The sequence below is a fragment of the Mastacembelus armatus genome, chromosome 5, assembly GCF_900324485.2.
Source record: "Mastacembelus armatus chromosome 5, fMasArm1.2, whole genome shotgun sequence".
NCBI classification, from domain to species: domain Eukaryota; kingdom Metazoa; phylum Chordata; class Actinopteri; order Synbranchiformes; family Mastacembelidae; genus Mastacembelus; species Mastacembelus armatus.
In genome coordinates, this window is record NC_046637.1 from 1052501 (window position 1) to 1075754 (window position 23254).

The following is a 23254-nucleotide window of genomic DNA, read 5'->3' on the forward strand; positions in this document are numbered from 1 at the left end:
ACACAGTGTTATTTGGTGCATTGCTCATTTCTCCAGCGTGTGGTTATTAGTGTATTAATGTTTGTTTCTCCTTTTGAAAGGGTGAAACTGTAAAATATGGACAGTTTAACCAAGATAGAGCAGCACTTCTTAATGTTCAGCAACGGCTCCGGTTATTCATGAACCTATAGGCAGGCTGTCAGCTGTGGCGGCTGAATGCTCAAAGCCATGTTATTTTGGTAAAATGGTGCTGACAGTCAAGTGGCATTTGTTCTTCCTTACAAACAAAAGAAAAGCTGCACCACTGCAAATTGCTTGCAGTGTGTTTTCCCTCATGCAGCCTGTATTTGAAGGAGCTGTTGAAATAACTTAGAGCCACAGACTGAGGCGCTCGTCATTATCTTCTTCACTTACATGGTCGCCTGTTTCCCTCCTGATGTTAAGACAGCACCTCAGTCTGGATGACAACTCGGTCGTCTGTGAGCTGCTTGGGCTGAAACAACACATTTAGCATTTAGTCACCGAGTGTCCAGTTTAATTTGAACCTCTGCACTTTGTTTGTATGTGTTCATGTCTCACATGCAGTTCTCCCTCTACTCATATTAACCTACTGCAGTTACAGCTGAGCCTTTAATCTGACTGAGACTTTATTGTGAAAACTGTTCCGATGCTCTGAGCTTAGCTTTGAATGTTGTTGTGTTAAATGAAGGCTCCTGGGAGCGATGAGCCCAGTGATGCTCGTCAGGAACACTGTCCTAACCCTGACTCAAAACACCAAGTAATAACCCTCAAACTGAACGACTGACCTTGAGGGGGTCGGCTCATTTTGAGAGATGAGTCCTCATAATGTGTCTGAGGTTTCTGTCCTCACAACGTGAGCAATACAAGTCCACACCCACACACACACACACACACACACTGAGTGCTGACCTCATGCACGGTTGATTCATGGCTGATTCCCCGGAGTGTATTTCTACAAGGACAGGTCCACAGGGATGTTAACTGTGTGTGTGTGTGTGTGTTCAGTCATGGATGACTCACAGGGGGTGGGTAGGCCAGTTTTTTAACCCCCGTGCTGAAGCATCTGAAGGTGTTTCAATAATTCACACAGTTTGCAGAAAAAAAGAATAAATGCATCCTTTGAATGCAGCCAAGCACTTACACACACTTCAGTGCACACAAGTGCCCAGCACACACGAACACACACTGTTTCCATGCGGTGACATGCTTTTGTAGCGCACACACTCTTAATCTTTGCCCTGCAGAAATGACTTTATATTGGGAACGATGAAACGCTGGTTCTGACTAAGTTTCAGCCACTGTCCTGTCACCAGGTGGACTCTCCCGTCATACCTCCTCTGCCCACTCGCTCTTTCTTTCAGGTGGTGTCTGTTAAAGTTAAAGTAACATCCTTGCGTGCGTTGTGTTGTCCCGAGACGCTGCTCGTCATGCGTGGCAGACAGCCTGCGTCACGTTTGTGACCTACTTTGGCTCAGAGTGTGTATTTTTTATCAGACTGGGAGATGCAGACGCTGACGGGGGGTGTGGGGGTGCATACCTAATCATCCATGTTTGCATTTAAAAGCATACACACTCTCTTTATACGAGCGCTGCCCATTCATACACACCTCTGTTTATATGCATACCTTGTGTCAGTGATTATCCTGGTTGTCATAGAGACGGGTCCTGTCCAGCCTGAAAACACACTGATACTCAAGGAAACTGCACCAGCAAGAAAAGGTGTAATAATGTGTGTGATGTGTCTTTACATGTATACACAGGTACATAAGTGAGTGCAGACAGACCTGAAGTCTGCTCTCGTGTGCTGTTTTCCTCTTTCACGGGAGTTTGCTGTAAAAGGAAATACTTAAGTATCATCACGCTTGAGTGGCATTTCCATGGCCAAAAGCTTATTTAGTTCAGCCCCCTAAGCTTTTTAAACAGAGTTCCCAATTAATTTTTAAATTACTGCGCTGACTTGTTGACTAGCTTCTGACACTTGAGAAATTATGTTAATTTCCACACCTCTTATTTGCGGCGGAGCGGGCTCGTTCCTGCGGAGCTTTTAAAATGCAGCTCAGGATGTTGAATCAATGAAATGTCTTGTAGGCCTCGTGGCTACGGAGCAAAACATGCTGCTGCTTTACAACCAAGACGGCTTCGAACTGCAAATCACACACACACACACACACACACACACACAAACACCCTGAGCTCTGCGCTTTAGCAGCACTTGGCTATACAGGTCATGTGAGTGTGTGTGTGTGTGTGTGTGTCAGAATGGCTCAACTGCTTCAGGTCTGAAACCCCAGCAAGCCTGGATTTTAATAAACAGAGCAGCGACGTTCGTGCCCCCCACAGGACGGACTGTAATAACTATGATCAGTTACCTGGCTCTGTCATTAGACCGAAACTTCCATTTATCCAATAGTGTGGTTTATGACCAAACGCCTGCTGAACTAAACACATTTCCATCAGCCTGAGGTAGATAAGCATGTTAACACAGAGAAGTGGTGAACCGGTTGCTGCTGTTTGGATCCAGCACAGTGTGAATAATGTTGGTGCATCTTAAAACACTTCCACTCTGGATCAGCTTGTGACTAAAGCCTGTGAACGTGTGTGTGATTAACGTGCAGGCTGGTGATTGTGAGCGACAAATGCTCCGTTGATCATTTTCCTAATATTTACCTGATATTCTGAGAGAAGTTACCCTCCTCCGGTCCAACCGGTCTGAGCGCGGAGCCAAAAGGTGGCAGCAGTGGTTTGGTTTTGTTTGTGACCACATCAGGACATAAGACCAGTAAAAACATGGAGCCATCATGAAACCAGTGGGAGCTGCAGCCTGGGCTCATGTTCAACTGTTCTGTGCCAGATTTTGTAAATGCTTTTGTACCACTGTTAGTTTAATTTATCTGATTCTAAAAAAAATAGTAAAGTTCTCACATTAATGTAGTGCAAGATTCATCTCCATGTGAAGTACCACAAAATGGAAATACTCAAGTCAAGTACCTCAGAATTGTACTGAAGTACAGCAGTTACTTTCTGCTACTGAGCGTCTGAGTGTACGAGCATATGACGGACGTATAGGAGGAGGTTTGCATGAAGAGCTGTAGCTGCTCAGCTCGTTTAGGAAGCAGAAAGAGAAGAAACATGAGCTGGTGTGTTTTTGGGGCTAATTCAAAACTGTGAATTAGTTTGAGTGATGAGTGAGCTGAACTCGAGTCAGCTCCACACTGTTAACCACACGCCGACTGAAGTTCCTGCCCTTTGTTGTGTTGCCTGTTTGGATTCAAGATATTTCTCCTCATCTTTCTTTGTCCTTTCCACAGAGTTGAAAGAGAAACAGGAACAAGGAGAAAACCCGACCCCGACACCTGCTCCACCACTACCATCCCACTGTCCGCCCCCAGACCCGACCTCCCCTCACCCCCTTACAGCCCCAGGACTCTCCAAGGGTTCCTCGCCAGGTTCTCCAAAGGGTTCTCTGTGGTGTTCTGGAAAGCTCCATTTGCCTCGGGGCCTCAGACCTTCATGCGTCTCCCAGCGGCAGAGTCCACCCACACCACCACCACCACCACCACCACCACCACCACCACCACCACCATGAGCTGTGAACAGGAGTTTGCCGAAGGGACCATGGGAGTCACGCTCACCCTGCGCCTCCTCATGCACGGAAAGGTGAGGAGGGGAGGGAGAAAGATGCACAAACGAGCAGCTCACTCTGGATTTAAAGGATGAGGCTGGAAATAATCGAAGGCTTTCCTTTCTATCAATTCTGTTCATCATCGTGCGTATCCAAACACTGATATCTGTCCTTCCTCTGTGCCTCAGCGCTCCACTGTGTCCAGAAACTGTAAAACCTACAGGCGTGTCACCCAGTGAGACACTGCTGCACTGGGTGACACGTTCCTTCATCAGCATGAACACACGCCCACCCCCACAACACACACACACACACACACAACACACACACACCGTCCTGCTGCCACGAATAATCACTAGAGACCAAATGTTGATTTATCCGCCACTAAAAAAATAGTCCCCGACTGGTTGAGGAGCATTCGCTAAGCGTTGTTCCCTACACTTCTACGATATTACTTCACCTTTAAAACTGTATCGCTGAGGCATTTCCAAACATCTTCAGGATGAATGAATGAACCTGGAGCTCAGAGTCACAGACGAGTCACAGACGATAATGTTCCCACTATGTTTTAACTCCACAGGCACATCTGTAAATATAAATGTAAACCGCAGTATAAATGTCGTGCACAGTATTGTAGTTAATGTCAGATGTAACACTGTGTAGAAGTGATTTGGCTCTTTGTCGTGTTTCAGCCGTTTCAGAGAGAGTTTGAAGCTGCTGCTTCTCCAAACACAATAAAACCTAAACGAGTCTTTTTCAGGCAGATTCACCATCATGCAAATGTTCTGGCACAGATGCAGAATTTGGTGCATCAGTAAAAAGATAAAGACAGAGGCGAGTTTCTGTTTGTCAGTTTTACGTATCTGTCCTCTGAGAATCGTAACCTCTCTGTATTTCCCCCACAGGAAGTAGGAAGCATAATTGGCAAGGTGAGTTTCAGTCTATACCTTTTCCTCCTACACTGCACAGGTACAAAAACGTTTCATGGCGTTTCTGCTTCAGTGCAGGCAAAAGACAAAAGCCTGGACGTCTGCAAATTAAAATTATCATTCTAGCAGAAACAATAGGATATTATGGCTTGGAATAAATTGAAGCAGTTCACAAATGACTGCATAACTATGACTGTTCATTTTAATTATTGAGTCGTGTTCGAAAACATTTCACATATGCAGACGTTTCACAGCAACTTAAACTGTGCTTTCTGAAGATTGGCACCATGCTCCCAAAAACGTCCGGTGTAATCCTGCCGCAGTGATTTAAAGTTACCGTGAAATATGCAGTAATAGGGTGTAAAATTTCCAGTCAGGCCATGTCAGTCCAATCTGTACTTACTGAGCTGCGAGTCCATTAACTCTGGATGTATTAAATAAAACCCTGTAGGATTTCTTCTAAATATATCACAGCTGAATGAGGTGCCATAATGACCAGTGTCTTCGCTGCACGTTCACTAACTGGGTCAGACTGGGTCTGATTCCGTCAGCCTGTATCACGTCTCCCCTGCTCGGCACCTGTGTGTGGTCTTTTAGTTTGCGGTGTGGGGCTTAAAGACGGCAGCCAAATGACATCACGCCGTTAGGGCTCCAGCTGGGTCATGTCATTCTGCTGTCGCACCGCAGGATCTGCTCTCCAGGGTTTCTCGCAGCATTAAACAAGGCTGCCAGGCTGATGTTCACAGGCTCGAGCTAAATGAGGTTATGTTACACACGAGGGAAAAATGAGAAACAAACCAGGATTTGGGTTTTTAATGTGAATCGTGGGAACGATTATCCTGAGCACATTTCTTATAGTGAGGAAACCTTCGTGTCACGTTCAGGAGAGGCTCGTACCTGTTAGTGGCCCAGCACAGCTGCTGGGAAGCTGCCGGGGGGCATCCCGGGGCCCGTTGATTAGTAGGCAGAAAGTATCATGGATTGAATTTCCCTGTTGATCCTGCAGAAGTTACCCTCCTAAGATATAGATATATAGGTATGTAAATATTTATTGTCAATTTGTCATATTTGAAAAATAGTGATTGCTGCATCCAGGCAGCAACCAAAGGTTAGAGTTTCCGAACCGTAAAGGATCAAATGTTTGAAATTTAAAATGTCATTTCACACGTTTGTTTCTGGGTCTGACTGGAAGAAAACGCAGAAACGTCTAAATGTTTGTTGCTAAGTTGGAGCAGCCTTTGTCGTCTTTATCAAACCAGACTGGCTCAGTCACATCTTCAGCATAATCAACAATACACTGGTTGTGTCATTAGCTCAAATCGATTGTGAACATATAAATTCAGAAATTCATTCACTTACTTTCAGATTAAAGATTTTTAACCTTAATTTGCCCTTTTCAAACTTTTTCTTTCGTGACACGTTTGTTTTCCTTCTTCTTGCACTTCCTGAACTCTGCATATCAACAACATTCACCTTGTGTCTCCTCTTTCCACAGAAAGGAGAAACGGTGAAGAGAATACGAGAAGAGGTAAGCCCCCCCCCCCACACCTCCACCGCTCACCTCCATCCTGCATATTCTTTTATCTCTGTCTTCCTCTTCTACTCTTCTATCTCCTATTAATCCATCATAACCCTTCAGCTCTCATGCATCCTGCTAATTATAGCGTAATTGGAAAGCGATGCAATACTGTGCCAATCCATAGAAAATCTGTTATAAACAGGAAGCATGGCCCCTTTTCATCTATACGCGACACAGAGGCATGAAAATGAGCTGGTTCCAGTATGATTATGAATCGTCTATTTCTGTTGTCATTACATTTACAGTCTCACCACAAACACAGAGACGTGTCAGAGCAGTAGAAACTTCACAGCCTTTCACCTATTTTTAGAAGCCACTTTAAAATCCCAGGGTGTGTTTTCGTATTTTTGGCCGCCTGTTGTGATGTTTATGTATTCGGTCTTTGCTGTCATAGGCTGTAACATGGAGCACGACTTGAAGCTTCCCTCTGGAATATGTGTCTTTCCCATCATGCCAAGGAAAGAGAGAGAGAGAAAAATGAGAGTAGAGTAGAGAGTAAACGACAGAGGGAAGGAGGAGAGAGCAGTGTTCGTTTTCTCTGACGGAAAAAATATTTGGCGACCAAAGATCAGACTGAAATAGAATTTATTTCCTTAGAAACAAGAACGAGCATTGTTCAGGTTCCTGTAGTAACTTCATCCACAGTCTGACTGAAAATTAGAGAAGAGGCGGCAAAAACACAGAAACGATGGAAGAATTAACTCTGCCCTAAAAAACAACAGCAAACAACGAGGCCCATGATCAGGATCTCCAGCTGTAGGTATGGCAGGAGGTCAGGGGACTGGACTGGATTAACGGGTCTGACAAAAAAGTGGACTTTGACACAGGAGACCGTGTACTTTAACCCTAAACATGACCAAGTGGTTTTTGTGCCTGAAAGCAAATCCAGTGTAACAGTATGTTCAGTATTTATGTGGGCGACATGTCAGGAGACATCACCTGTTGTTCAGTGCAGTTTGTGCTGGTGGAGACGTGGACTTGGACTGTGCCCAATACACCCCCCCCCCCCCGACCTTCACCTTTGCTGAATCAAATGATGCAGAAATCAGACCATACAATATCAGCTGGACTTAAACTCCCTGGTGCAAACAATTAACCACCGCTGTTCGCTCTAACAACACCTGTAACCATGGTAACCATTCAGATCAAAGATGGCGACAGCTGTAACCACGGACATCAAAATTAAAAGAGCATGACAAACATCAGACCAAACAAAAATTGGACTAAAATTCAGGTGAATACGATCAGACTGAGTCTCATTTCAGTCCAACAACAGATGAAAATCAGGCGAACGCCGGCTCGTTTCCTTTACCTTCTCTAACTAATCCCTCCGTCGGCCTCCTGGTGAGATGCCGGTGTAGCTACGTGAATATTTAATGTGGATCTGTAACAGAACACAGGCACCGGAACAATGTCTTCAACGCCTGATGTGAGAGTTTCCTGCAGGTGAGCGAAGATGTAGGCATTCCCAGAGGACGGCCAGTGTGCAGCAAAGATTACAGACGGAGAAGAAGACGGATGACTTGTGTGTGTGTGCATTTATGTAAAACGGTCAGTGCACGTTCCACTGGAGCAGAGAGGTGTTATGTCACCGAATCCTTATTGTTATTTCACAGAAGTGCTGCTGAGTCCCTGTGGCTAAATAAAAGCCCCTGCGTCAGTGCTGCAGCAGCATAAACACTCAAATATGTGAGAAGAGATTCGAGTCTGATTCTCTTCAGCTGAAAATGGGTCACAGGACTCCTTCTGGTGCTGCAACAAAAAACAATGTGCTTCTGTGTTTTAATGAGCCTAAATTTACTCAGTTTAGGTCCATGCTCGCCTGGAAATGTTAAATATACCATAAATACGTTCTGGAGGGAGAAATTATTTTGGAAATGTTTGTCCTCAGAGAAGTAGTTTGAAGACGACTGCACATGAATCAACGCTCCAGAGAAATGAGGGAGGGGGCGGCGAGCGGGAGCCAAGTTTCCGTTTATCTGTCAGGGAACTTTAAGGTGAAGTGTGACAAACATAAACAGTGAATCTAACAGAGTTTGGACAAATCGGTTCAAAATGAAAGTGAAACATCCAACAGGAGGCAAGAACTCAGAAAGGTTAGTGTTAGTTTAGACTTTTAGAGAAACAACAAACTCAACAACCAGCAGCGCTGGAAGAAGTACTCAGATTCTTTACTGCAGTAACAGCAGCAGTACCACAGTGGGTAAACTGAAATCCTGCAAGTATTATCAGCAAAAATGTACTTAAAGTATCAAAGTAGAAGTACTCATTGTGCAGAAAACTGCTGCCCGTCAGTGTTTTACTGTTATATCTGATGAATATTCCTGCTGCATTAATGTGTATGTTGAACTTTACTGCAGTAGTTGTTCAGGATTGGACCAGTTTGAAGTACTTTTCTCATATGCTTGAAGTTTTTACCTGGACAGGAAGTAACTGCAGCTGTCAGACACACGGAGCGCAGTAAAAAGTACAATATCTGGCTCCAGTAAAGTACATGTACCTTAAATTTGTACTTAAGTACAGGACTTGAGTAAATATACTTATGTAGTACCACGTTATAAAACAGATACTGCATTTAAAAAGTCATTCATCTGTTTCAGCATCGTGTATATTTATACAAATTATTTGCCAATAATAAGATAATTTTCCTGATCAGTCAGAAAGTGAAGGCAGTTAAAAGGTGCAGTTCCTCATTAAAACGTATGGAAACCACAGTTTCAGGGTCTGTGACGTGACGTTAGTGGCCACTGTGGGATTTCCCGCCCTGATGACGACGCCCTCACCTGTCAGGCTCTTGTTTCATGTGTAATAACAAACTAACAAACAAACCAGAAACTGGTTTGGTGAATTCATTTCATCAGTAGGCCTGTAGTTTCCCCAGATTATTGATGAAAATAAATGATGTTTCCCACATAGTAGCATCTGTAAACACTGTGCTGGCTTTGGTCATTAGTGCAGCTTAGTTAAACATACAGGTGATACTATAACAAACACACAGTCCAGACAGATGCTGCAGACGCACTAAAACCAAATGGGAAATGTCATAAAATAAACAACTAATTAAAAATCCTAATAACCCCACGTTCACCTCCGTCGAGAGACTGAGGAGGGGGAGGAACCTGAGACAGGAGGCAGATGAAGTGGAAAAGAAGAGATGATGTTTTTCTGTCTGATGGTGTAATTCACAGAGCAGGAAACATGAATATTTAAATGGATATTTGCCTCTCAAGGACAAACCACAGCACTGAATATACAGTTACACTGGATTTATAAGCTGCATGGTCCTCATCACTCTTCTTTATCCACCAACCTGCTGCCCCCCCACTCATTGTGTATGCAAACATGTACACACACACACACACACACACAGCTTTGTTCACTGTCTCTAATGAACTGCATACAAAATCCAGTGTTTCAAGGCCACGCTTTGGCACACACACACACACACACACTAGGAGAGGACAAAGCCTGCAAGATGTCCCTTTTCATTAAGTCAATAAAAGCTCTGATGTCAGGTTATAGCTCTTCATAACAGTCTTACACAAACATGCACATACCTACACCTGCTCACACACACACACACACACCCTGACAGCATGACTCCCTAATAAAGCAGAGCAGAGCAGAGTAATCTAGTTGAATGACATGGCTGTCCATCCTTCCTGCGCTCCAAATGAAGAGTAATGAAGACAGCCGCCCCATGCTGCAAGACAACGAGCTGCTGCATGTCCCAGTCATTAGGGAGGAAGAGGAGGAAGAGACAGATTCTCTCAAATGAAAGCACAGCAGTCAGTTTAGCAGATGTCTCAATGTGATGTGAAGTGGCATCATAGAACAGAAGCGTGAAACAATCGGCTCGTGTCCTTCAGGTTTAGTTTGCTCTTACTCATTTTCTTTGCAGACTCTATGGAGAATCTAAACCAGCTTGGAAACACATGCGGTTGTTTTAATGTTGTCACCTCTTTACACGAATGATCTGAAAAAGTCTCAGGTGGGAAACTTACAGTTTGAGGTTTTACACCAGATTCTGTGTTGGACTGTTTCTTGTCTGGGACTAATAACTTCCTGGTGACAAGTGCTCAGGAAATCAGTCAGTCTGGCACATAAACCCTGTGAACCAGCACGTGTTCAGCACTGAAAGGAGATCATTGTTATTATTGTAAAGGTAAGGTAAAACTTAGATTTCACTACTAGGAAGCTTCAGTCTCATGTCTGTGTGTGGATTAATAAAAGAGAAAGCACAGGAAGGAGAGAACGCAGGGTTGAAGGGAAAGAAGGAGACGGATGGAGCGGTAGGAGGATCAGAGGAAGGATGGAGGGATAGATGAGCAGACGGAGGAGGACGTGTCAATGAATGAATGAAAATGAGACAGGTAAAAAGGGGTGAGGGGAAGGGAGGGAGAGATAAATGAAGGAGTGAGGGCTAATGGTGGAGGGATGGATAATAACAGGGATAATCCTGGAAAAAGGAGAGAATGATGAAGAGGGAGGAGTGGAAGATGAGGAGAGACATAAACAGATTGAGGAGGAAATGGAGACGCCAGCTGATGTGTTTTTATTGAGATAATAAATGGTGAGAGTGGGAGAGAATTATTCCATCATGGCTTTATGACCAGTCGCTCACACACACGCAGCATATATTGGGTCCATTTTCATAACACTGAGAGCTGACTGTGGTCCCTCAGGCTGATGGGGGGTTACAGTCTTATTAATGTACACACGTGTGCAAACACACACACACACTACAACAATGACAAGCAGCTGCCAGGTGTGTAGTTTTAACGTCACTGCCCAAACACTGTGTCAGACTCTTTATCTGGAATTAAGTTTGGAGACGTGAGGCCTAGACAGTAATGTCTTCATAACATCAGAGATTCTTCTTGGATGAAGATAGCACCCGTGTCACATGGTCCACACCGAGTGTTGCATTGTGGGTCGTTTGTAGCCTTGACCCTGCCAGCAGAACGTGTTTGAGCAGCTTTTTGTAATTGTTGTCAATGGGAGTGATTCCTTTTATGCGCTGTGTTTGCCACACACACACACACACACACACAGATACAGATACAGCGACAGGTTCTGTGCAACCTTCCCGTTCACTTGATAAATGGCCGCCGTTCTCTCCTCTGCCTTTCTGTCCTCATCCATCTCAGGGACGGTCTGTCTATCCATCCGTCTCCGTGAGTGCATTGTTTAGTGATAGAGAGATCAGCTGGAAGTGAAACAGACAAGGCTGATTGCTGCTACACAGTGAGACACACACACACACACACACACACACACACACACACAGAGCACTGAGCTCATTGTCCACAAAACCCAGAAAAGAATTAATGACCTGACGTTGAAAAGTGTATTTGAGGCTGGGAGGCTTTTTCTTTTTTCTCATTTTCTCTTTCTTTATTTTTTAGTGATTAAAAAATTTACAATTCTGGGTCATTTTTCTGGAACATGTTAGATTGACACTGTGTTTATCAGGTGACTCTCAGCTGATCATGTGATCGATCAGAGACACACTGGTCTGACATGTTTTTCATTGTTAGAGATGCACCTAAAGTCTATTTATGTCAGTCTGCTAGAACGTATATGATTATAATGATCTAGTATTTATAATGAATTCATCTATAAATGGGAACCAAACAATGTGAAATTATCTGAAACTGAAAACTAAATTTGGCTGCAGATTAAAGATATATGTCAGAAATCCTATAATTAGGGTTTAGGAGCTCAGTTACACAATTATATCATCATATTGACAAAGACACTGATTCAATCAAATCACAGGGTCTATTTGCTGACGTGTCTCTTAATGTGAGCAGAAAGAACCGAGGTTCTGTGGATTTTTGGTGCAGAAACATTTTTATGAGGATGGTGGACGCTGGAGTGAACGTTTCCTGAGTGAGAAAATTCCCGGACCAGTACGGTCCGACCATAAATTCAGCAGCAGGTTATGATGCAGAGCTACTCTCCCCCTAACTCACACTTCAATATCCCCCGACACCCATCCTGTCCGTCCGTCCTCCTACGATTATTACTGCACCTTCTCTATATCTTCACCTTTTATTTCTCCTCAAATATTTGCACCATCTTGTCTCTCTCCTGTCCTCGTCTTCCTCCTCGTACCCTTCCTCCTTCTCCTGAAATAACTTTCTGCCCTCACTCTGTCCTCTCCACCTTCCTCCATCTCCCTCCTCATCAAAACCACCTTAATCTTTCTCTCCCTAATCTGTTCATTTACTCCTCTGCTCTCCTTCCTCCCCCGTCTACTTCCTTTTCTGAAAACTTTCATTTACTACGCGGATCTTTCCGTCCACCTCCCTCCTTCTCCTCCGTCTTCCAGCCTCCTTGTAATCCCTCTCTCCTCCTGCGTCACAGGTGAACCTCCTTTAGGGAGCGAGGAGCTATGTGGTGAAAGTGGTTCTCCTCCTCTTCTTTGTCCTGGCCCAAATCTCCCCCCACTAATGTCTTCTCTCTCCTCTGCCCCCCCCCCCCTTAACCTCCATCTCCTCCTCTCATCATGACTCACCTCCGCTCTGCTCCCCATCTTCCTGATATTTTTCTTCATTTCCTCCTGCCCTGCTTCATCTCCTTTCTCCCCCTCCTTACCTGCCTCTTTCCCTCCATCCAACCCCCCCCCCCCCCCCCTCCGAAAATGATTTCACCTTCCTCCCCTCCCTCGTCCCTCCATCTCTTCCTGGACCCACAGAGCAGCGCGAGGATCAACATCTCCGAGGGCTCCTGTCCCGAGAGGATCATCACCATCACGGGGCAGACGGACTGTGTGTTCAGGGCCTTCACCATGATCACGTTCAAACTGGAGGAGGTAGATACACACACACACACGCACACACACATGTGCAGACACACACACTCAGGAGGACTTTACATTGGGTGACTCCTACTTTAATTAACTTTCTCTGACATAGAAAGTTCTTAACTTTGCACTTCAGCGTTTCTTTGCCTCAGTTTTCTGACACAAACTCGGCTCCTGGCAGGTGGAAACCAGGAGGATTTAAAAACAGCTTGTGTCACTGAGCAGCAGTGTGATTCAATAAGCCTCTAAATCAGCCATAATGAGCTGATATGATAATCAAAGTAATGACCAGCTGATTTCCAATAAAGGGGCGTGTTGATCTGTGAAAGACTTCCATGGGTAATAGTCTCGTGTGTCCTCGTGTGGTCGCTCCTGACAGCAGGAATAATAAAACTGACACCGACAGTCCATCACGATGGTGAATCAGTTTTCAGGTCACGTGAGAAGGATCAGTCCAGGGAATTAGCATATACCTACATTCATTTCCCAGGAACTAGACTTGTCCACCGCTCACCTAACCCGATCCTTAGACCGAGTCATCGCCCTGAAACTCACTGATTTACTCTGTAGGAACAAACATCTGGTCACTTTTACCTCACATGGCTGCTTCCTGTTATTATGCAACATACAACAGCAGCAGCAGTAATGTTGTTACAAGTGTTGTCTCATTAAAGAAATAGCTCTCTGCTCCACAGGTGATCCTTTAAAAAGCCTCAGCCCTTTATGTGTGAGACAGCAAATAAAAAGGAACAACATCTTATTTCCAGGTTTTATCCCCTGGTCCTGAACCATGTCTCAGATCAAGGAGTCTACAGAGAGTTCTCGTACTTCAGGTCCTGGTTTCCGTCCTGACCTGCAGTGGAGTGGACGGAGATTTAGAGACGGGTAGACAGGCTTGAACAGATTAAGAAAACTATGAAATGAGGAAAGAACATCAGCATTGGAGGAAACATGAGATGGAAAATTGTCAAGAGACTGACGGAGCTAGAGATGAGGAGAGAGTAAGGGCTGGAAAAGTTCATGAGATTGTAGAGATTAGAAAAAACGAGGAATGGCACGATGGTACAGTGGTGTCTCACTGTGTCCTCCCAGCAGCAGGTTGTGGGTCTGAACCCAGGTGGACCCGGGGCCTTTCTGTGGGGAGTCTGCATGTTGTCCCTGTGTCTGTGTGGGTTTTCTCCTCCCACAGTCCAAACACATGCAGGTCAGGATTAGGGTCTGAACCCAGGTGGACCAGGGGCCTTTCTGTGTGGAGTCTGCATGTTGTCCCTGTGTCTGTGTGGGTTTTCTCCTCCCACAGTCCAAACACATGCAGGTCAGGATTAGGGTCTGAACCCAGGTGGACCCGGGGCCTTTCTGTGTGGAGTCTGCATGTTGTCCCTGTGTCTGTGTGGGTTTTCTCCTCCCACAGTCCAAACACATGCAGGTCAGGATTAGGGTCTGAACCCAGGTGGACCAGGGGCCTTTCTGTGTGGAGTCTGCATGTTGTCCCTGTGTCTGTGTGGGTTTTCTCCTCCCACAGTCCAAACTCATGCAGGTCAGGATTAGGGTCTGAACCCAGGTGGACCCGGGGCCTTTCTGTGTGGAGTCTGCATGTTGTCCCTGTGTCTGTGTGGGTTTTCTCCTCCCACAGTCCAAACACATGCAGGTTTGGTTGGTTGGTGACTCTAAATTGAATGTGAGTGTGTCAGCCCTGTGATTGGCTGCCGTTCTGTCCAGGTGGGACCCACCTCTCATGCACTGCATGCTGGGATTGGCTCCACCCAGGATATGCTGTAGATAATGGATGGATAATATAAAATAAAGCCCGACAGAGTGTGTCCTGGTGCCGTCAGAGAGAAGTGGTCTTTAGTCAGACACTGAGTCTGTACTTACTCTGATTTCTGACCTCTCTGGGAAAAGCCTCAGACAGAAACACAAATGGAGAAGCTCCATCATAGTTTCTAAACTCATCCAGCTGAAATGTGACAGAGATGCTGGAGGATGAGAACAGGATGTCCTGGATCCTGCCAGCATCATTTATGACGTGAAGCAATTCAGGTGTCACAACCTGTTCTGTTAATAAACTGAGACTAAGTCACAGAGGTGCAGCGTTTATAATGGAAAACTGCACTTTCACTGTCCTTTCCCAGTGTGTGTGTGTGTGTGTGTGTGTGTGTGTGTTTCTTTCTTTCTGTAACATGGATTCTGTGCCTCCATCAGACCAATCAGTTTCAGTTTTTTTGGCTGTGTGTCTGTTTGTGTGTAGTCATTAGAAAATGCTGCTGTGGGACTCAGACCAGTTGCAGGGAGCAGAATGGCTGAACAAGGACCTGCATGAGGAGAAATGCTGTCAAATAAGAGCTGCCTTCAAAGAAAGGAGGATAAAATGAAAGATGAAAGCAAATTGAGCAGGAGATACTGAAAAGAGAACATAAACCTGAAATACTTGGGGATAAATGAAGAGAATATTGGAAACAGGAGCAGAGAGGATTAAAGGAAATTCATGATGAGAGACAGATGGGACGTGCGAGGACGGAGAGTAAAACTCAGATTATAAATAAAAAGAACCATCCGAAGCTGTAGTCACTTCACATCTTGTTTACGGTGCAGTTTATTTGGAAATGCACAGAAATGTAGATGGAAAGTTCAGCTTACTGATTTATCCAAAGAAACACACCAGAGACTTGAGCAGCTCAAAATAACCCCTGATCCACGTTTGACTTCCAAAGCCTCGCATACAAACGCGACTCCATACTGGGCACCAGCAAACACCCGAGGGTTCTGCAGTTCTGCAGACTGAAAACAACTTATCAACACCGTCAACCGTCTGCAGGAACGCACATTCCTACGTCCAAAACTGGCAGCCTTACCGGGATCAAGAGAATCAGATTGTTGCCCCCCACTGATTCAGTCATTATACAAAACATTTTCCTCAGCAAAGTGTGAGCCCGGCGTCATGAAAATGGTTGTGCATGTGTGGGACAGTGCCGGCTGTCACTTACTCTGACGAGAGCATGAAGAACAGGGAAAAAGGTTTCCACATGACATGATGTTATAAATAAATATGTGCTGGGTGTTCCTGCAGAGGCTTTTATTCCGATCGCATCCGTCTGATGGGCGGCTCAGACAAGACAGCACTGCTATTTACATTTCAAATGCAAGGGGGCTCCAAGTCCGGCTCAGCCTGACTGATTGAACCATCATATTAAGAGCAGGTGATTTACGCTGCTATTTATTACCTGAGTTAATTAGAGAACGAGAGAACAAAGGAAAAAGGGACAGTGTGTGGATGAAAAAAGAAAAGGAACAGCTGCTGAACAGAAACGTGGGGTCAGAATTAAAAAGCCAGAGGGAAACGAGAAGAGCGTTTTCTGACTAATGAACAATAGAGAGCAGCAGTTTCAGGAGATGGAAGCTGAAGGTGGAGATGTGTCAGGGGAAAGGTGGAGTTAACACCGAGCTTCAGTCAGCAGGTTCACACTGACTGTTCCCAGTGAGCAGCAGTGAACAGTGTGAGCAGGGGACTGGTTTGCATTTTGCACATGAACTAGACCTCGAGGGCTGTTGGCTGAGAAGTTAACAAGACTCTGTAAATCCACCCCACCTGTGTAGGTATTTTATAGGTTATCTTGTGGGACTAACACGGAGCTGTTCAGCTGTAAAACATCTGACCTGTTACTACAGGTCTGAACTGTGGTTTGCATGATGACCTACAGGTATGAGCTGAGCTCTTTGGAAACTCTTTCAAACTCAGTGGAAAAGGCAGAAATACCAGTGGAACTCCATGATGGACACCACGAGGACGAAAACCTTCCTCAATGATCAGCAGAAAATCCAATGCTCGTCCTTTACAGCTCGTCTCTGGTCAGACCTACAGATAAAACATGTAATACCTTGTTTGTGTGTTTGAAAGGGGAACCAAGCTCTCTGGTGGGTTTTCGTTGTGTTGAGGATACAGTAGTTTGTAGTTTTTTACTGATGCCTTCTTCTGACGGATCTCATGAAGCCTCTTTAAATTCACAGTGAACGGTTCAGAGCTTTCAGAATCGTTTTTGTTATTATGGTGAGTGCCGACCATAACAGACGCAGAGAGGGAGGATGTTGAGGGAAAGACTCCGACGCCTGCACAGAGAGAGAGTCGAGGTCAGACAGGCAGAGAGATGTTTGACCAGGGCAAACACAGTCTGTGATCTGCATTGGAATTAAAGCAATGACAGACAGGCGTGGAGCCGTCTGTTCAGCCAACGCCAACCTTTCACTGGCCGGATCACTGACCTCTTCGAGAGGGCAGAGGATCAGAGTCCATTTCATTTCCTGTACAATGGAAGGAATAAAAAGGGTTAAAAAAAAAGAGAGAGAGATGAGGTTTATGGTTCTTACCCACTTCATGCTCAACATATTGGATGTTATGTTACATGGTAACACATCTTCAATTTTATTTTCACATCTGAATAAATTACAGCACGTTTTCATCAATGGAACAGAAACTCGTTGTCAGTGGCTTCTGCATTGATTTATGCTAAAAATTACAACTTTAATTCAAATCTGCAACTTCAAAACTGTCGCTGCTGATGCAAAATGCTGATGACTGATAAGTGACCAACACCGGTCTGACAATGAGGAGGGAGGAGAATCCGTTTTATTGCGTTAATATTTTTCTTCGTGTCTATTTTCATCCTGCACTTTGCTCTTTCTCTGTAACTACACGTTAATTATTCTGTGTAGAAACGATAAAGGCTGAATTTTCTCCCTGACTTGAGTGAGGCTGAACGACTTGATGTTATATTTAAATATCTTTTCTTTCTGGTACATTTATTTCTGTGGTTACAAAAACATGATTCCAAAGTGTAGCATCATGGAAAATGAACCGGTGCTCACCTGAAAGTGCTTGTTTGGCTCCACATACACTCCAGTCTTTGTTTTTAACCCTTTTAAAGCACGTCAGTGTTTATCCCCAGTAGATGACGTTAGATTAAAATGTCTCTGGCACACACAACCATAGAGAAACACCTCGAGCACTTTAACGTCTGTGCGATGTTGACTCCGTGTGTTTGTGTCTCTCTCAGGACCTCGCAGCGTTGGTGGCCAACGGCACAGTGACCAGCAAGCCCCCCGTCACCCTGCGGCTGGTCATCCCGGCCAGTCAGTGCGGCTCGCTCATCGGCAAAGGCGGCTCTAAGATCAAGGAGATCAGAGAGGTGAGTGTCTGCAGTGGAGAAAATCCTTTTTGACATAATTTTACTGCATGAATCGGTCCGACTTCCTGTGCTTGGCCTCTTCCTGTCAGGCTGAGACCTTGTGGAAATAATCAGAAAGTTTTCACAGCAGTTATCTTTTTGATATTCACAAATAAGGACCGAACAGTAATGAGCATAGAAACGCAGCAGTTAGAATAAGACCTTGGAAACTTCACAGCGGTTGCTGCTCAAGCGGCACGGCAGTTTCCATGGCAACGTGAGTCAACTATGAGGTTTGAAGAAGCCAAAGTGAATAAATTTCAGATGCATTTAAATTTTTGTTTAATGAAAGAGACAAGAGGAAGACTCCAGGTTATATAACAACACATCTGCCCAGCTTGACTCTTATGTTTTTAGGAGGATAGAGAATCACTCCTGTGTGTGTGTGTGTGTGTGTGTGTGTGTGTGTGTGTGTGTGTGTGTGTGTGTGTGTGTGTGTGTGTGTGTGTGTGTGTGTGTGTGTGTGTGTGTGTGTGTGTGTGTGTGTGTGTGTGTGTGTGCGCGCGCGCAGACGACAGGTGCCCAGGTGCAGGTGGCAGGTGACCTCCTCCCCAACTCCACAGAGAGGGAGGTGACGATATCAGGGAGCCAGGACTCCATCATCCAGTGTGTTAAACTCATCTGCACTGTGATCCTAGAGGTAGGGGTCTGTGTGTGTCCCGTCTTATAATAATAAAATTAAAAAGCTTGTGGGTAGTTTAAGGTCAGAAAACTAAAACAACTCATGCTGAGGAAACGACAAATGAATGTATTATCTTTTCGTCACATTTCCAGAACAGTTTTTTTGTGTGTTGATGATAAACGTTGGCTCAAATATCTGATCTGTGGCCCCAGAAAGTGAATCCTACTGATCCCCCTGACACTTTGTTTACCACCATCAGCAGAGCAACTTCACCTCCTCTGTTTACTATCTCATGTATATAATGGATATAATGGAGAGTCAAGTCTAGTGACAGCAGTCGGTGTCCATGTGTCCACCTGCTGAGTCTCAGCCCAGTGTTCCCTGAGTTTGAGCTCTGGGTTTGGTCTCCACCACCTCCTGAGGGAAACCTCTGGCTCTTCAGCTGCTAAATGATCCACTATGTTCAACAGCTGGTCTCTGACTGTGTCTGTCTGCTGTTTGCTGCTGAGCAGGTAGAGGACTGTGGCTTTTTACTGAACCAGGGGACCAGAATCCTGAACACTGAGCTGAGACCCAGTGTGGAGCTGCAGGTTCAATGTCCCAGAGTTTTCTGAGCTGATTCTTCTTTTGACATTAATCCTTAATTCAAGGACGTGTTATTTTATTTACCTGTGCTGCAGACAGCCATGTCAAATTCAGTGAAACCAACATGAGCTTCGCTCAGTTTTCGTTCCATTTTTTATGATCACACCCAATGGCAAACACAACACAAGCTCATTCTCTGACGCAGCCCGAGGTTAATTTCAAGCCGACAGGGAAGGAGATTCTTTTAAAAATTCATAAACATTCACGGAGCTCTGGTGTCTACCTGTCTGCTCTCAATTAACATCACATCAGTGTTTTTCATGAGATCCCGTCCACCTTCCCCGATAATCTTCAGGATGGAAACGCTGAAATCTATAATTCATACGTTCTAATGAATCAGAGGCTGCAGTCATTAAGATGAGCTGTGTCTTAGAGATTAGAAGCAGAAACAGTGAAATCAAAGGCTGCGGCGCCTCATCGGTATTCGAGGCACCTTAATCTGGGATGAGAAAGAAAGGAAATAAAAATGCTGACCTTAGCTGAAGTCCTTCACTTTCAAGTGCTGAGCAATCAGAGAGTTCAGTCTGTCGATATGAAGGTCTTTCCCTCCTTCGCTCCTTCTGTTTGATGTGATATGAGAAGACTTTTGGGCGACCTTTGCCCTCCAACGAACTGTTGTCTCCCTGCCGACCACCCAGTGCATGCTGGGATCAGGATAGATTGATGGAAGCTCTGTATTTGATTTGGATTTAGTAAGAAATGAATAATGTCCAATAGTTTTAGCTGATTCACATGTTTCATTTGGCCTTTTTTGACACAAAATGAGAAACGTTTGTTTTAGCAGGTGTGATTGAAGACACACAGATTATCTTTAAGATCACCTACAGCAGCGTAATGTCTCTGCTAAGTGCTAAGTCTAACCTAGACCTTGAAACCAGGTCTTAGAAGAAGGTGAAAAGTTCCGTAGTGGCATGGTCCTGGTCTCTGCTCCAGGTTTTCCCAGTTGTATTAAACGCAGCCTCGGTCTTTGTCCCATTTGTCCCGCCCTCATTACCTGCCCACGCTCACCTGCCCTTCACTTCAGTGTTTCAGTCACATCCCTTTGTTCTGTCTCTAACCTGCCCCCACTGTCCTGCTGTGGACTCCATCCCTCCACGATCTAAGATTATTGCTCACGTCTGGACTGTTTACTCTTTACTTCCACGCTGCATCTCTTCTCACAGAGTTGGCCTGTCCCTCAGTCTAATCTGTTGGTTTGCTCAGTAGCCACGTTCATTTAGTGTTGGGAAACGTCAGCACAGTGCAGGTTGCACATTAGTGGACACTGTTTCCCTGCTCTTTGTCTTGTCTCATGCCGTTTGACTTTTAATATTGTTTTTAGGTTTTTGTAGAACAGCCCCTGAAACGTAGCTGCTCCTGTCTCACCAGTGTATTTGTGCAAAGAGGAGGTGTTTTGCAGGGTTCGACAGTGGAACTGACTTGTTGCATTTAATTGAAATGTAAATCAAGCAGTGGCAGGCCATCATTAAAAACCACCATCAGCTGAAACAATTATTCTGTTAGGCAACAAATCAGAGAGCGGCACTCGGTTTGGAGGCGACAGGCACAGAGAACAGCTCTGCTTCACAGCGTGATGAATACGACTTCAGTACAGCCTGTGTGCAATAAAACCCCTCGACACGCAGCACGGAAAGCAATGACAATTCAAACACAGCCACAATCCAGCAGCAGAGCCAGGTCTAAATAAGACTGACTCCGTTTTTATGACACTGCAACAAAATGAAATCATGTTGCTTCAAATTGAAAATCTCTTTCATGTCTCCCCGTTGCATCAAACGCACACAAACCGTCGGCTGACACTTGACAATGCGGCAGCAGCGATCGCATCAGGCTTTGATTTATTTTTGGAGAAGGTAGCTGACATCTCAGTGTAAGGTAAGATAGAACGCGAAGCAAAAAATAAAATCCCCCAGAGCATGGCCGGTCTGCAGCTTCACACACACTGAGCCCTTTGTGAGCAAGAAAGTTTTCTACTAAGGGATATAAACATGGAGGGTGAAAACTGGCCACTGTTTGTGTTTGTGTTTGTGTTTTTGCAGAGCTGTCTCAAAAACAGTAAAACAGTCACAATAAATGCTTCTCTTACCCCTGCTGTTAACCAGTGTTGGAAATGATGTGTAGTCATTGTTTATATCGTCATTATTATTTAACTGAACTTATCTGCATGTGGCTCTGAATGTATTGATGTGGATAAAAGTTACATCCACAAATCAGATTTACCAGATAAATAACGTCAGTGTGCTGCAGAGCCAGTTTCATCATCTGCTGCAGGTCATTCAGGGCTTAGAACCACTCCTCAGACTGTTAGGACTGTATACCCACAGTCCAAACACATGCAGGTCAGGATTAGGGTCTGAACCCAGGTGGACCCGGGGCCTTTCTGTGTGGAGTCTGCATGTTGTCCCTGTGTCTGTGTGGGTTTTCTCCTCCCACAGTCCAAACACATGCAGGTCAGGATTAGGGTCTGAGCCCAGGTGGACCCGGGGCCTTTCTGTGTGGAGTCTGCATGTTGTCCCTGTGTCTGTGTGGGTTTTCTCCTCCCACAGTCCAAACACATGCAGGTCAGGATTAGGGTCTGAACCCAGGTGGACCCGGGGCCTTTCTGTGTGGAGTCTGCATGTTGTCCCTGTGTCTGTGTGGGTTTTCTCCTCCCACAGTCCAAACACATGCAGGTCAGGATTAGGGTCTGAACCCAGGTGGACCCGGGGCCTTTCTGTGTGGAGTCTGCATGTTGTCCCTGTGTCTGTGTGGGTTTTCTCCTCCCACAGTCCAAACACATGCAGGTCAGGATTAGGGTCTGAACCCAGGTGGACCCGGGGCCTTTCTGTGTGGAGTCTGCATGTTGTCCCTGTGTCTGTGTGGGTTTTCTCCTCCCACAGTCCAAACACATGCAGGTCAGGACTAGGGTCTGAACCCAGGTGGACCCGGGGCCTTTCTGTGTGGAGTCTGCATGTTGTCCCTGTGTCTGTGTGGGTTTTCTCCTCCCACTGTCCAAACACATGCAGGTCAGGATTAGGGTCTGAACCCAGGTGGACCTGATATTAACCAGTGCAAGTTAAAATTGAGAGTATTTGTCTCAGCTGGATGAAATGACCTTATCCGATCACATTCCTCTCTAATGCTCCTTATAGAGCCATGTGTGGTGTAGCACGGTGTATACAGCGATAATGAGATGTAGGTCACCTCTCCACCCAGATCCTGCAATCTGTGTTTTACGTCTCCTCCAGGTGGGAAAACGTATTTCAGGAATGTCACACTGAGCTGGGAAAGATTACAGCACTGATGACTGTAACCTGGAACCAACTGGCTGTATGCAAGACCACAATAAAAAGCATATAAGTTGATTTATCCTGGTTGTTTAATGTTTAATTCACTCTGAGGACCTTTAGCTCTGTTCACGATCGAACTGAGCTGCAGTGAGAGCGATTCAAGTTTGATTTGTGACCGGTGGAACAGACACTTCGGTTCAAAATCACCGAAGCTGTTTTTCCCTGTTGCAAACAGTTTCATCAGGTCATTCACAGACATGAACCTGTTTTCATCCAAACTGTCTTTTAATAAGCTCCTTGTTATCGGGAACATGTCTCACTGGCTGTGTTTACATGAGCAACATGGGCTGGACTCATTCCGATCAGATTCCACTTTGACTGTTCACATGGACGCTGCTCAATTCAGATGTGTGACAGAGGTTCTTTTTTTTTTTTTTTTTTGACAGAACCTGAACCAGGAGGTCTAATAGAAAAGTGGAACAGTGAAAGCGTTTTTCCACTTCAGGGCATATTAAACTGTGATTCTTCCTCGTTTCTTACTTTCGTTTCTAACCCTAA

At 45.1% G+C, this 23254-nt stretch overlaps 1 protein-coding gene across 7 annotated transcripts in view; it reads left to right on the plus strand.

Moving 5' to 3' along the window:
• Positions 1 to 23254, plus strand: part of pcbp4 (poly(rC) binding protein 4) — a 201842-nt gene that overhangs the window by 152994 nt on the left and 25594 nt on the right. For all 7 annotated transcript variants that reach the window (XM_026307433.2, XM_026307436.2, XM_026307435.2 and 4 more), the window contains exons 6-11: positions 3309 to 3657; positions 4528 to 4551; positions 6047 to 6079; positions 12834 to 12950; positions 17990 to 18121; positions 18672 to 18800. In XM_026307433.2, coding sequence (XP_026163218.1) covers positions 3309 to 3657; positions 4528 to 4551; positions 6047 to 6079; positions 12834 to 12950; positions 17990 to 18121; positions 18672 to 18800 — 784 coding nt within the window. The remainder of the gene's footprint in view (positions 1 to 3308; positions 3658 to 4527; positions 4552 to 6046; positions 6080 to 12833; positions 12951 to 17989; positions 18122 to 18671; positions 18801 to 23254) is intronic.